At 38.3% G+C, this 14,105-nt stretch overlaps 1 protein-coding gene across 4 annotated transcripts in view; it reads right to left on the bottom strand.

Annotated features, from left to right (window-relative positions):
- Positions 1 to 14,105, bottom strand: part of LOC127567567 (WD repeat-containing protein 7) — a 499,658-nt gene that overhangs the window by 463,804 nt on the left and 21,749 nt on the right. For all 4 annotated transcript variants that reach the window (XM_052010610.1, XM_052010607.1, XM_052010608.1 and 1 more), the window contains exons 3-4: positions 2,199 to 2,370; positions 778 to 884 (exon numbers count right to left, since the gene is read on the bottom strand). In XM_052010610.1, coding sequence (XP_051866570.1) covers positions 778 to 884; positions 2,199 to 2,357 — 266 coding nt within the window. In that variant the 5' untranslated portion in view covers positions 2,358 to 2,370. The remainder of the gene's footprint in view (positions 1 to 777; positions 885 to 2,198; positions 2,371 to 14,105) is intronic.

Raw genomic sequence — 14,105 nt, 5'->3', positions numbered from 1 at the left:
TCTCCTAACTAGATTTTGGAATAGGCATGCTCTCTGCTCTAGAAGCAATTGCCACAGGTGAACCATGCCCGTATGGATAATAAAAAGCAGAGCCAATCATGGCTTTCCTCACTTTAGGGAAAATAATTATTAAGGTTTCAAGGAAAGAGCAGGAAAATAGGGACTGAACAAATTACTCCACAGTGAGCCAGCATGAACTCACTGGGCTAATGGCTTCCTTATGCAGTGTCATGATTTTAGAATTACAAACTTGAAAACTTCTGTTGCATTACTTTAGAATCTCTTTCCCCAAACAGAACACCCTCAATTTCAATTACCCAATATCTTGAATTTCTGAAATCCAGATCACACTTGTTGTTCATCCTGCCCTCTCAAACAGAAAATTATTGTTTGGTGATTAAATAACCAGAGTCACTAAAAAAACAGCGAAACCAACACAAATCATCTCAATATGGATTTTGACAACATCTTCTAGAAATACAAGTTCTATCAAATTAAAACATTTCAAAGCTGTAAATTTTCCTCCGAACCAAGTCATGGCTCCAAACAGACTTGTTTGTTTTGAGCACCATGAAAATTGGTCTCTCTTCTTTTGAATTTTATGGACCAATTCCCTTTCTAACTTCTGGTATCAAACTCTGACTTTTTGGTAAAGGAATAATACTTCTTCCATCATCAAGCACTCCCAATTCCAAATTTAAAAGTGTTTTAAACTGATAGTGCTATTATATTGGTTTTACAACATGCTCAGGGTCTCCCATTTACAAACTTACTCACCCACTTTCAGATGCACTAACAACATACTGTTTGTCAGTGCTGGCATTAGCTTTAGAAAGGCAAGTGATAGATGATGTGTGGCCAAACAGCAAAGCCCTTGGAATGATCTGTGAATACACACACACAACATAAAATTAGTTATCGCACAATTTCGAAAACAAATTCCTGCAACTTATAGTCAGCTTTTAATAACTGTTTAGCGTACAATCAAAGAATTCACTGTTAATAAAGTTTTTTTTACACAGCATTTTTTAAACTACAGTGAATTAAGGGCATGATGCTCTGGGTCTCATTATGAAGGAAAAAGACAAACAAGTACCCATCTGTTCTTCGAATGGCTATTCAAACTATTAAGTACATTTCAAGGAAATGAGCAATCTACAAAACTTAAGGCATTTGTATTATTTACTGCAAGATTTTTTTCTTTGGCAGAAGTAAAGCTTAATAAAATTAATGACCAAACAAAAAAAGTACCTTTAGCTCTAAAAAGATGAACAAAATAAATGGGTAGAGTTATCTGATACTCTTTCCACAAAAACGTGGCCTTCAATACAGCCTTTGCACAATAAAGGTGAGGCCAGGCAAGAGATATAAATTCAAAAGCAAGACAAAACAAAGAATAAGTGGCAGAGAAAGGCAAAATGGGAAGGAGAGAAAAAACTAGTGGCTGTGTGAGGAAAATAAGGAAAAATAAAAAGTGTATAAAGCAATATTGGATTTATAGAAATTTTGTTGGATCATACTTGAAGCATGTTAAGAGCTTGGCTCCATTTTATTAAAGATATACAGAGACAGAGGATCTTTAGTTTATAAATAATATTGTACAGAAAAGGCAGGGTGATGAAGAAATGTATCCTATCTGGCAAAAGAGCATGGTAAGCCTAAATCAATACCAAACAAAATCTCCAGCATTGGAAATTAAGTGTAAAGTCTGAATCACTCAGCTTCTCATTGTTACAATTTTTAAAAAATGTCATTTTTCTGTTTCTCAATCTATACTCAGTTCCCCTTCACTGTGTGCCTGATTTGATAGGGTTTAGTGCTATTTTAAAATAGCACTATTTACATACCTTCCCCAACCAATACAATCATCAAGAACAAATGAATAAAACAGAGGGGAGAGAAAGTGGTCTGTGGAGGGGGAGCAAACAAAAGAAAAGTGGATGGGAAGAGAGGAAAAGAAGGATAGACAGAATCAAAGTGAAAGTAGAATCTGAAACATTAAGGTATCAAGAAAGTTACTGCATACTACATATGAAACTGTGTAATATCACAGGAGATCTGGCATTCTCGAGTCACAATAGACTTAAATTATGTGGCTTATGCAGAGATAAATACTTGCTCAAGCTTGATAACCTAAACAGACAATTTCTATAATGAATTTTGTCATTCTAAATAGTAAGCACAATTTAAGAACTAACCTCTATTTTTGGAGTTAGATCCCAGAGACAAATTTGCCCATCATGACATCCTGTAACAATGGTTGCTAAATCATCCATCACCAGTAATGTTGAAATGCAATGTGTTGGAGCTTTGGGGCCCCACAGCACAATAGGCAACACCAGGCTATTTCCAGCCATTTTTACCTTTGGCCTGTTTAGGAGCATGCAAAAATTATATTAGAAATGAAATAGTTGCAATTATGATGAATAAATTACAAGTTCTCAAAAACTTCAGAACTATTTCACCAGGAACTTGAATTCAAAACTTTTTAATTTTAGAGAGTATATCTTGTCAGTAACCCAAGAAAAACTGTTTTGTATTAAATCTGTAAAACAGTTACACAATGTATTAAAAAAAATCACAAGTTTAGTTATGCCCTCCAAAATGGCCAAGTAAGCCACCCAGTACAAAGGCAATATGCAATAAATGCTGACCTTGTCGATGATGCCTAGATCTTAAAAAAAACTTAAAAGAACTAGCTCCACTATAAAGCATTCCCCAAGATTATGAAATACCAAGTTGCTATGTTATGATCCCTCAGAGAAACTACATTTGCTATTTTCATTAGCTCCTTATAATCCAATCCCTCTCTATTTTGGTTGCATTTGCTACATCAATTCAAAAGCTGCAGTGCACCTCTTTTACAATAGTTTTCAGTACTTTACATCAGTGTTCTCAGCAATTATACCATCAATCTACTAAACAGTTAAACAATCTTTACTTTTAATATTGTGTTTTTACATCTTCGATTCAATCATACTGTCTTATACACAAAGGTGCAATGAAATTCCTTGCTCAAGTGAAGCTCACAGAGTAAACAATATATATGGTAATAATAAATACAACAATAAAGTGACAAAAGCATGGATTATTGTATCAAAATCAGGCAGATGAACCATAACTAAGCAATGATGTGAAGGATGAAGTTGGCTGCTTCTGTGATTGAGAGGACATGGGATTAAAAGGTGCCTCAAGGGCTGAATGGGACAAAAATATTTCAGAGTCTTGGATTCAAACCTCTCTACTCCAAAGGAACTATAGCCTCTGGATTGCTCTATAACATACTTGTATTTCCACTAACAGCCACCATCCTTTCCATAGAACCTTTCTGTCCAAACACAAGAGATGTACAACCGCCCTACTTACTCTTACCCTCCCACCATTCAGGTTTCAAAATACTCCTATCACATGAAGCATAGGGCATGGAAACAGGCCTTTCGAGCCACTGTACCTGAGCCAGCCATCATACTAATCTCATTTTCCAACATTTGGCCCATAGCTTCCACGCCATGCTGTTTCAAATGCTTATCTAAATACAACTTAAATGTGAGAGTACCTGGTACCATGTCACCCTCAGGCAGTTTGTTTCAGATTTCAACCATCCTCTGGGCAAAATATTCTTCCTCTAAATCTATTACCCCTTAGTTTAAACTAATGGTCTCTGGTTACAGACACTCCTGCCAAGAGGAAAAGTTTATCTACCCTATGCTCCACATAATTCTGTAATGAGAAAATGTAAAAAGGGTTTCAAATATATATGTAGAGCTGAAAAAGAAACTTTAATACATCTGGTCTCTTTATGATGGTAACCAACATTTACTGCTTTGTAAGCAGATTGCCATGAGACCAAACTGAATCACATTCTAGAATTGTTGTTTCAATTAATTACTAAGCTTTACACATAGTTGCAATAAACTTCCATGCAGAATATAGTGCTTGTTTTGGCTTATTAGAACTGTTAATCTGCGATTAGCCTGAAACTGACAATTATTATTCTCTAACCTACAAAAACGTGCCAGCTTCAACATGCAGCCATCGCAACAACTGTCTATTTGCAACTCTTCACATCACTGCTCAATGTGTTGCTGTGAATTTCCACTGCTCATATCAATCCTACACATTTCCAGTTAACGATTTAGCCTTGGGCATGGAACATATTGTATCCTCATGGCTGAACAGCAAGCTTAAGATCGGTTAAGAGCTAAAAACATCAACAGTGGTTGCAATGATTTTCAGCATATAAATGAGACAAGTTGTAAAATGCATCATTACTTCAACATGCATTGATGATGAATACTGTCACATCTACGTATACATCCCAAATTGTATTTATTCTCTTTTAAGTGTGTATCTCTGTATAGCAAAATTTGTTTTTATATAATTCCATTAATGTGGGGAAATATCTCAGGATGTTTCATACAACCATTTTCAAAAAATTTTACATGTGCAACACTTTCAATGTCATCATTAGTTACCTAAGGCTTGATCAAAAGGTAAATTTTCATGAATGTCTTAAAAGTAATGGCCAAAGTTCTGGAATTTTAAGCCAAAACAGTTGAAGACATTGCCGCCAATGCTGAGGCAACTAGAATAAAAGATCCATAAGAGGTTAGAATCAGATAAGTGCAAAGATCTCAGATACTTGATGGACTGCAGAGCTACAGAGATACAAGGGTCATGGGGGGATTTCAAAACAATGATGAGAATATTTAAATTGAAATTCCAATTTTTTTTAATATCTAAGATTAATTGTTATAAAAGGAATTCAGGTCAGTTATTTCTGATTCCAATTTCAATGTGCTTCTATTTGCATTTTTTTTCCCCTTTGCCTTTCACTTAACTTCATCCCATGACTCAGTGGTTGTGATGCAGGGCAAACACCAGGTCAAAGAAACCTGTAATCACCACCAGGAACTGCAAACACATTTATCCTGATTTTTCTATTCCCACCCAAGAAATTTTCCCTTCACAGGTAGCACAGTGGAAATGCAGGTAGTGCAGCTATGTCACAACTCCAGCAATCCAGGTACAATATGACCTCTGGTGCTGTCTGCCCATTACCCTTCACCTCCCATTACAAAACCAATTTTGGATCTAATTTGCTAACTTGTCTTGGATCCCATATGCTCTAACCTACCGGACCCATTTCCCACATGGGTCCTAGTCAAAGACATTATCGAAATCCATGCACTTTGGTCAGCATGGATGAGTTGGGCCGAAGGAGCTGCTTCCATGCTGCGTTACTTGACTCTATGTAGACTACAACTATACTTGTTGATACGAACAAATTTGAATCAGTATGTTTCTTCATTAAAAATTCTTGTTGTAGGGTTTACCTTTCTATTTTTATGATGAAACTCTATGGAAGCTGTGGGAAAACTCTTGTGAACTGTTAGCCTGATGCTTATCAGGCTAACGTGACTGGATTACACAATGCTGCTTAAGTAATTGTGTAAAATTGGATATGCTCTAGTAAGCATCTTTTAGGAATCACCCTATAATAAGGATCAAAAAGATACCCAAGAAGTAAAAAAAAATCAGTCAGCCATTGCAGGGAAATTACACTTGGAAGCCTCGAAGGAATATGTGATAAACCACAAGATATATGGACCACAAGAGGTAGAAAGCACAATATTAAAGAGCAAAAGTAATGTCTGAATACTTTTCAGTTCTCTGAAGATAGTGAACCTGTTAAAGTTATTTTGATTTCAGCAAAGCATAGTTGGAGTGATTCCCAAGGACTGAAAACTTAATGAAGGAGAGAAAGAAAAGACTAGTCATTGGTGAGGATAGATCATCCTGAAACCAGTGGAATGCCACAATGTCAATAGCACCATTACTTCTGGAGGAGATCACAACCTTAGACTAGGAGAGAAAATACAAAGTTCAGATTTTTCTAGTCTCTGGAAAGAATATTGTATCAGCAACTTAAAAACAGTCGGATTAATATTTTCAACCTCTCCTGCCTGTCACCCTATCACAGACCTCCCTTGTCTCTGTGTCTCCCCTTTGTCCTCTCTGCCCCACATTGCAATTTACAACTTCATCTTTAACTTTTCTCAGTTCTGGTGATGGGTCATCTATCTGAAATATTAACTCCTTCCTAATGTTCTGAGTATATCCAGCACCATCTATTGTAGTTTTGGCCAAATCACTCCCTGATTCATGTAAATATGACAAGGTAAACATGATGATGCCTAAACAACTGAAAATAACAGCAAACAGTGCTTCAGGACGTTAGCTCAATATCCGTTCTTTCTATCACTGTGGCTCCAGGATTAAACCCGTAGTTCACTGTTTTCATTTGAGAGCACTTCACATTTAGCACAGAGAAGGGCAAGAGCAGCAACAAAAAATGTGTGTTTCTTGGCTCCTCTCCAAGAAACACACATTCTTTCTTGAATGCATTTTGTCATTCCTTCATCATTACTGGAAATTTCCTACCCAAATCCAAAGTACCACCCCTAATGTGACAAAAAGGGCTCAAGGTGCTTCATCCAAAACCTTCTTAGTGCAAGAGAAATCCAACCTAGCTAATCACTACCTAATCAGTCCACCCTCAATCATCAAAGTCATCTACAGTGTTATCAAGAGGCACTTTCTCATGCATAACCTCCTCACCAATGCCCACTTGGGGTTTCACCAGGACCAATCCTGAAGTCATACCTTGCACAAAATAAGATGAATATGGTTGTTGGAGGTGAACCAATCCAGCCCCAGGTCATTTTCAGCCTCAACAATGACCTCCAATACAATGTCAAAAGTGGGGATGTTTGCTGATGAGTGTGCTATGTTCAATTCCATTTGTAACTGCTCAGCAAATGAAGCAGCCATGCCTACATGCAGCAAGGCCTAGATCTGTAACTCAATTACACCAGCCACATAAATAATACTGGTGACAAAAGCAGGTCTGAAATCTTCGTCGTCTCTACAACTGGCACAAAATGGTAGCAGTGTATACCATCCACAAAATGCAGTGCAGTTATTCATCCATGCTCCACTAACAGCACCTTCCAAACCCATGACCTGCACCGCCAAAAAGGACATGGAAACACCGCCACCTGTGAGTTCCCCTCCAAGGCGCAGATTGTAAATATACTGCCAGCCTTTCATCATCCCCTGAACTCCCTACCCAACAACACCAGAAGGCAGCTCACCACCATATTCTCAACGGCAATTAGAGAAGGGCAATAAACACTGGCCTTGTGGGTGACACTCAGATCCTGAAGATAAACATTAAAAAAACATTAGGGATGAGCCCTGCTAGTGTGACCCAATTTAAAAATAGTTCTTTGGATAGGAAGCAAGGATTAAAAGTGGATGTCTGCTTGGATTTTTCCCCCAAAGATCAATTGCTCCTTCATATAAACAGTGAGAGGAAAGGCAATGGTTGGCAAATAACCAATTTCCTTTGACCCCATAACCACCAACTATTTGTTGTTGCAGCTCAGACCAATTAAAAAGACTCAACAAACCAGAATCTTCACTGAGTCAGAATCAGTTATACAACAAAGCAACAGGCCCTTTGGCCCAGGTCATCCATGCCGGCCAAGTTCCCTACCCGAGGTAGTCCCATTTGCCTGCATTTGGCCCATATCCTGAAAATGTTTCCTATCCATATATCTGTCTAAATGTCTTTTAAACATCACAATTATACCTGCCTCTACCACTTCCTCTAGCAGCTTGTTCCAATACCCTGTGTGAAAAAACTTGCCTCTCAGGACTCTTAAATCTTTCCCCTCCCACCTCCACAGAAACTGCTGTTCCCTTTCATGTATATTACAGAGCAACATTTGAACAGCTTGGACATGTGGTCAAAGAACATAATCTGCGATTGAATCATGCAAAATTTCCCACATTTATACCAAACCTATAGGTATAAATGACATCGCATTAAATGTGTCTCGTGTTTCCGCCAGGTATGTTCACTTCCAAGAAACAGTTGAGCTTTATTCTCAGTTCACAATATCAGCAGAAAATTATTGGCTCATGTATCGTCTGCTTTACACACACTTTAAAAAAAAATTACAGGTACTCCTACCATTTATAAAGGACTACTTGACCCCCTAGCTGCGGATAATCAAAGAATTGGTTCGACAAAATGTGTGCTGCAATCAACAACCCTGCAACCCAAGCCAGAGACCAAGTCAATTTCTACTCAAATTGCTGAGGAGCCACAGCACTGTAGATTAACTGCAGGAATCCTTTTTGTGGAAAAAAAATGTCATCAATTAATTGACTTTATAACTAGAGATCATAAGAAAATCTTAGCCAGCACACGTTAAATGTATCGAACTATAAACGTGTTATTTAACTAATCTATTATTTCAATTACTTTGAATACATTGTATTATTAAAACTCAAACTGGTTAATTTTACTATTTTGATAATCCTGTAAAACAGTTCTTTAAACTGAAATCTGTTTTATCTTGAGTCACATAGTGAATTACTGGACAGCTCCTTCACAAGTTTTTTTGCATTCCCAGCTTCAGCTCCAAGTTAGAAAATTACAAGTTTATTCCTCACCCAATCATATAAATCTAGTTTGACATCTTTGGTACAAAACAAGGGAGTTGAAGGAACTATCTTTTGGATTTAACACAGACTGATCTATCTCAAAAACTGTCTTGCCTCCAGTATATCCCAAAAGCATCTTTTGGACCATATGTTGTTGTCAAAAAGAAAATGTGACCATAGTTTGTTTTTAAAAAAGTGACGTAGATTGAGGGATAAATATTAGTCGAGACATGGAGAATTTAGAGAAGTTCAATGGGCACCATTCAAAGAGAAATACACAGGGGAGTTCTCAATGTCAGGATAAAAAGTTAGCATCCAAGCAACAGCATGAAAGAAAATATTTATCATATCAACTGGTTGTGTTACTTATTATTCACAAATTAGCTGCTGCATTTTTCTACATTATGGCAGCAATTACACTTGAAGAAAGTACTTAACTGGTTTTAAAAAGTCACTAGATAAATCATATTCTTCACTTAACTATGAATAAAAAAAGCAATTTTTCCAGCCAAGTTTTTAAGTCCAGCCAAGCCTAGAAAGTACAATGGAGGAATTTCTGGGAATTGCTTGCATCATTTATAGAACAGATTTAAACAAGATTTAAAGTTTAAAGATTCACAAAGATGTCAAAGAGGGCTTGAGTTACAAGGAAAGATTGCACAGGCTGGGACTGTTTTCCCAAGAGGGAAGACGACTGAGGTGTGACCTTATAGAAGTTTATAAAATCATGAGGGGCATAGATACAGTAGATAGTCAAAATTCTTTTCCCAGTGTTGGGGCATCTAAAACTAATGGGCACAGTTTAAGATAAGAGGGGAAAGATTTAAAGGAGATTTAAGGGGCATGTTTTCCACATAGAGGGTGGTGGGTATATGGAACAAGCTGCCGGAGGAGATAGTAGAGGCAAGTACAATTACAACACTTAAGAGACATTCAGACAGGTGAATGGATAAAGGTTTAGACGGATGTGGGCCAAATGCAGGCAAAGGGATTAGCTTGGATAGGCATCTTGATTGGCATGGACAAGTTGGGCTGAAGGGCCTGGTTCAGTGCTGTATAACTCTATGAATCTATAAAAACAAAATGGTATATCTAGCCTAAAAGGGCTGTATGTTAAATTATTTTGTTTATTCTTTTTGAATTTCTCAAACAAAATTCATTTTTTGACAACAGAAAAATAGACATCGGATTTTAATCTTCTTCCTTTCATTTTACTGCACTTTATTTGCAGCAAATTTGAAAACTCCAAGTCAAGAACAGAGATTGTCTAATTTCAATTTTTTGATTTAAATATCCAAACTAATTAGCAAATAAAATAGTTCCACATCTCAATTTCCCAAATTACAAATCAAGTTGAGACATCTGCAACATTTAATAAACGTGGTATAAAAAAACAATATTATCCATAAAACTTGTGTTTCTGGTCAAACACAATGCAATAAATTCAAAAAAGTTAATCAATACAACTATTATCTTGGATAATATGTCCTTGGCATATTTATATTATCTCACAAAGCACAACGAAATTTGTTTTCTAACCAGCCCGTAAAAGAGTGCAAAAGAAAGAAGCACACTACTCATTGAAGGTCATGAAAGAATATTCATTTCTCCACTTTTCACAAGTTTCCCACCAAAGAATTAGAATTATAAAGACAAGTATATAACGAGCCAAGATCCACGGTGCATTATCGATTAATGACATTTTACATGTTACCATATTAAAAAAAAGATAGTGATCTACCTGTTTGGCATTGGCCATTTCCCTTTGACAGAAGCAAAGTACCGAGATTTTACAAATATTTTCCTCATGTTCTTGCAAGCAAAGGAATGCATGGTAAAGTCAGAGATATTACCCGCTAATATCCAAGCCTCAGATTAATTGAGAACAAAACCAACAATTTCAGTAACTGATTCATCTGCATCATTCTGCACCAGGCAAATCAATACTTAGAGAGCTATGGGTGGAGAGGCATGTTCAAAAAAAAACATCATAACATGTGCAACAAGAAGTGTACTGCTTAATTAGCATTTTTAAAAGTGATCTGTCATTATTTCAAGTTGAACAAGAGCTTCACATGTGCAATGAAAGAACACCTATGTTTAATTTCTACTCTAATAATTTAGGAAGTGACTGATTTTTCCAAAAAAGTAAGTTCCCATTTTAAAAACTGACCACCAAAATACTAAAAATGCAAACAATGCACAATATAAACTCAACAACGAATACAGCCCTTTTACCAAATCCACTGAGGAATTTAAATTCCTTGTTTATTTACTAAATTGTCAGATTGTTGGTGATCTTTACAATTGCACTACACTTGACCTCACACGAAAACGACTACATGTAACGTTCAAAAAAGGCATGCGAATTAGTAACAACCAGATTCAATACTCCACAAGTTCTGTTACTAAAGGTGGGGGCAGGTGCGTGGGGGGGGGCAGAAGGTGGTTTAATTTTTAGACTCTTCTGTTCCATTTTCTAGTATTTTTAAGTATAGAACAGTACAGCACAGGAACAGGCCCTTTGGCCCACAATGTTGTGCCAAACCAAATACATTAGTAATAAAATGCCCAACTAAACTAATCCCTTCTGCCTACACAATTTCCATGTCCTACCATTTCCCTCACATTCAAGTGCCTAAGAGATTCTTGAACTCCCCTATTGTATTTGCCTCCATCACCACCCCAGGCAGCACATTCCAGGCACCCACCACTCTGTGTAAAAAAAAACACTCGCCCCACATATCTCCTTTGAACTTACCCCTCCTCACCTTAAATACATGTCCTCTGGTTTTAGACATTTCAACCCTGGGGAAAAGATACTGGCTGTCTACTCTATCTATGCCTCTCATAATCTTATTAACCTCTATCAGATCTCCCCTCAGCCTCCGCCATTCCAGAGAGAACAACCCAAATTTGTCCAAACTATCCAGGCAGCATCTTGGTAAACCTCTTCTGTACCCTCTCCGATGCCTCCACATCCTTCCTATAATGTGGCGACCAGAAGTGAATGCAATATTTCAGATGCGGCCTAACTGAAGTTTTATAAAGCTGCAGAATAACTTCCTGACTCTTGAACTCAGTGCCTCGACTAATGAAGGCAAGCATGCCATATGCCTTCCTTACCACCCTATCAACCTGTTTAGCCACTTTCAGGGAGCTATGAACTTGGACCCCACGATCCCTCTGCTCATCAACAGAGTTAAGGGTCTTGCCATTAACAGTGTACTGTCTCTTTACATTTGATCTCCTGAGGTGCAAAATTTCACATTTGGCTAGTTTGAACTCCATCTGCCATTTCTTCACCCATATCTGCAACTGATCTATATCCCGCTGTATCCTTTGCCAGTCTTCTATGCTATCCACAACACCACCAATTTTCGTATCATCTGCAAACTTACTAACCCACCCATGTACATTTTCATCCAGGTCATTTATATACATCACAAACAGCAGAGGTTCTAGTATGGATCCCTGAGGAATACCACTAGTCACAGACCTCCAGCTAGAATAAGTCCCATTGACCACTACCCTTTGTCTTCTACGGGCAAGCCAGTTCTGAATCCAAACGGCCAATTCACCATGGATCCCATGCATCTTAATCTTCTGGGTAAGCCTCCCATGAGGGGCCTTGTCAAACACTTCCTAAAATCCCAACATCCACAGCCCTACCTTCATCAATCACCTTTGTCACCTTGTCAAAAAAACTCAATCAAGTTAGTAAGGCATGACTTGCCCCACACAAAGCCATGCTGTCTGTCCCTAATTAGGCTATGGTTTTCCAAATGCTCATAAATCCTATCCCCAAGAATCCTCCCCAGTAACTTCCCTACCACTGACGTGAGACTCGCCAGTCTATAGTTACCAGGATTATCTCTTTTTCCCTTCTTGAATAATGGAACAACATTAGCTTCTCGCAAGTCCTCCGAGACCTCGCCTATAGCTAGAGAGGACATGAAGATATTGGTCAAGGCCCCAACAATCTCATCTCTTGCCTCTCTCATTAACCTGGGGTATATCCCATCAAGCACCGGGGACTTATCCAACTTAATGCTCTTTAAGAAACCCAACATTACCTCCTCCTTTATCTCGAAATACCCAAGCATATTAGCATGCTCCACACTGATCTCCCCTATTCTCCATGTCCTTCTCCTTGGTAAATACTGATGCAAAGTACTCATTAAGAACCTCACCCATATCCTCCGCTTCCAAGCGCATGTTCCCTTTTTCATCTTTGAGTGGTCTTACCTTCTCCCTAGTTATCTTCTTGCTCTTGATGTATGTATAGAATGCCTTGGGATTCTCTTTAAACCTACTTGCCAAGGACTTTTCCTGGGCTGCCTGGCTTTCCTAATTCCCTTCTTGAGTTCTTTTCTGGCTTCTTTATAATCCTCAAGTGCTCCGTTTCATCCCAACTTCCTAAGCTTTACATATTTTTCCTTTTACTTCTTGACTAAATTCACCACCTCTCTCGACATCCAAGGTTCTCTTATCTTGCCATTCTTGTCCTTCCTCCTTACTGGAACATACCTGTCCTGTACTCTATGCAGTTGGTCTTTAAATACCCTCCATGTGTCAGATGTGGACTTGCCCAAAAACAGCTGTTTCCAATTAATTCTCCCCAGTTCCTGCCTAACGTTCTCGTAATTTGCCTTGCTCCAACTTAATACTCTTCCGCTAGGTCTATACTTATCCTTATCTATAGCTATCTTAAAACTTAGAGTTGCAGTCACTGTTCCCTAACTGTTCTCCCACTGAAAGGTCAGTCACCTGACCAGGCTCATTACCCAACACCTGGTGCAGTATGGCCCCTCCTCTCATTGGACTATCTACATATTGATTTAAGAAACCCTCCTGGATGCACTTAACAAATTCTGCCCCATCTAAACCTTTAACACTAAGGAGGTTCCAGTTTATATTAGGGAAGTTGAAGTCCCCTATGACAACAACCCTATTAGTTTTACATTTTATCCTAATCTGCCTGCAGATCTGTTCCTCAATGTCCCAGTGGCTATTGGGGGGTCTGTAGTATAATCCCATTAAATAAATTGAACCTTTCTTATTTTTGAGTTCTACCCATATAGACTCAGTGGATTCCATTATGTTTCCTCTAGGTGCAGCTGTGATATTACCCCTGATGAGTAGAGCAACTCCCCCACCTCTTTTACCTCCCTCTCTATTTTTTCCAAAACATCAAAACCCTGGAACATTAAGCACCCATTCCTGTCCCTCTCTCAACCAGTCTCTGTTGTGGCCACAACATCATAGTTCCATATACTGATCCATGCACCACCCTTACCCATAATACTCCTAGCATTCAAATACACACACTTCAAACTTTCCATCCCATCATGGCTACTACTTTGCTCCTGCCTGTTTTTACAGGCTCTTACATCTGCCTTCCTCTCAATCCCTCCACTTTCTAACCCAGTGCTCTGGTTCCCATTCCCCTACCAAACTGCTTTAAACTTTCCCGATTAGCACTAGCGAACCTCCCGGCCAGGATATTGGTTCCCCTCCAGTTGAGGTGCAACCCATCCTTCTTGTAAAGATCACCCCTGCCCCAGAAGAGGTTCCAATGATCCAAG

The sequence above is a fragment of the Pristis pectinata genome, chromosome 2 (assembly GCF_009764475.1).
Source record: "Pristis pectinata isolate sPriPec2 chromosome 2, sPriPec2.1.pri, whole genome shotgun sequence".
NCBI classification, from domain to species: Eukaryota; Metazoa; Chordata; class Chondrichthyes; order Rhinopristiformes; family Pristidae; genus Pristis; species Pristis pectinata.
The sequence above is the reverse complement of the archived record's forward strand: the minus strand, read 5'-3'. Positions and strand labels throughout refer to the sequence as shown.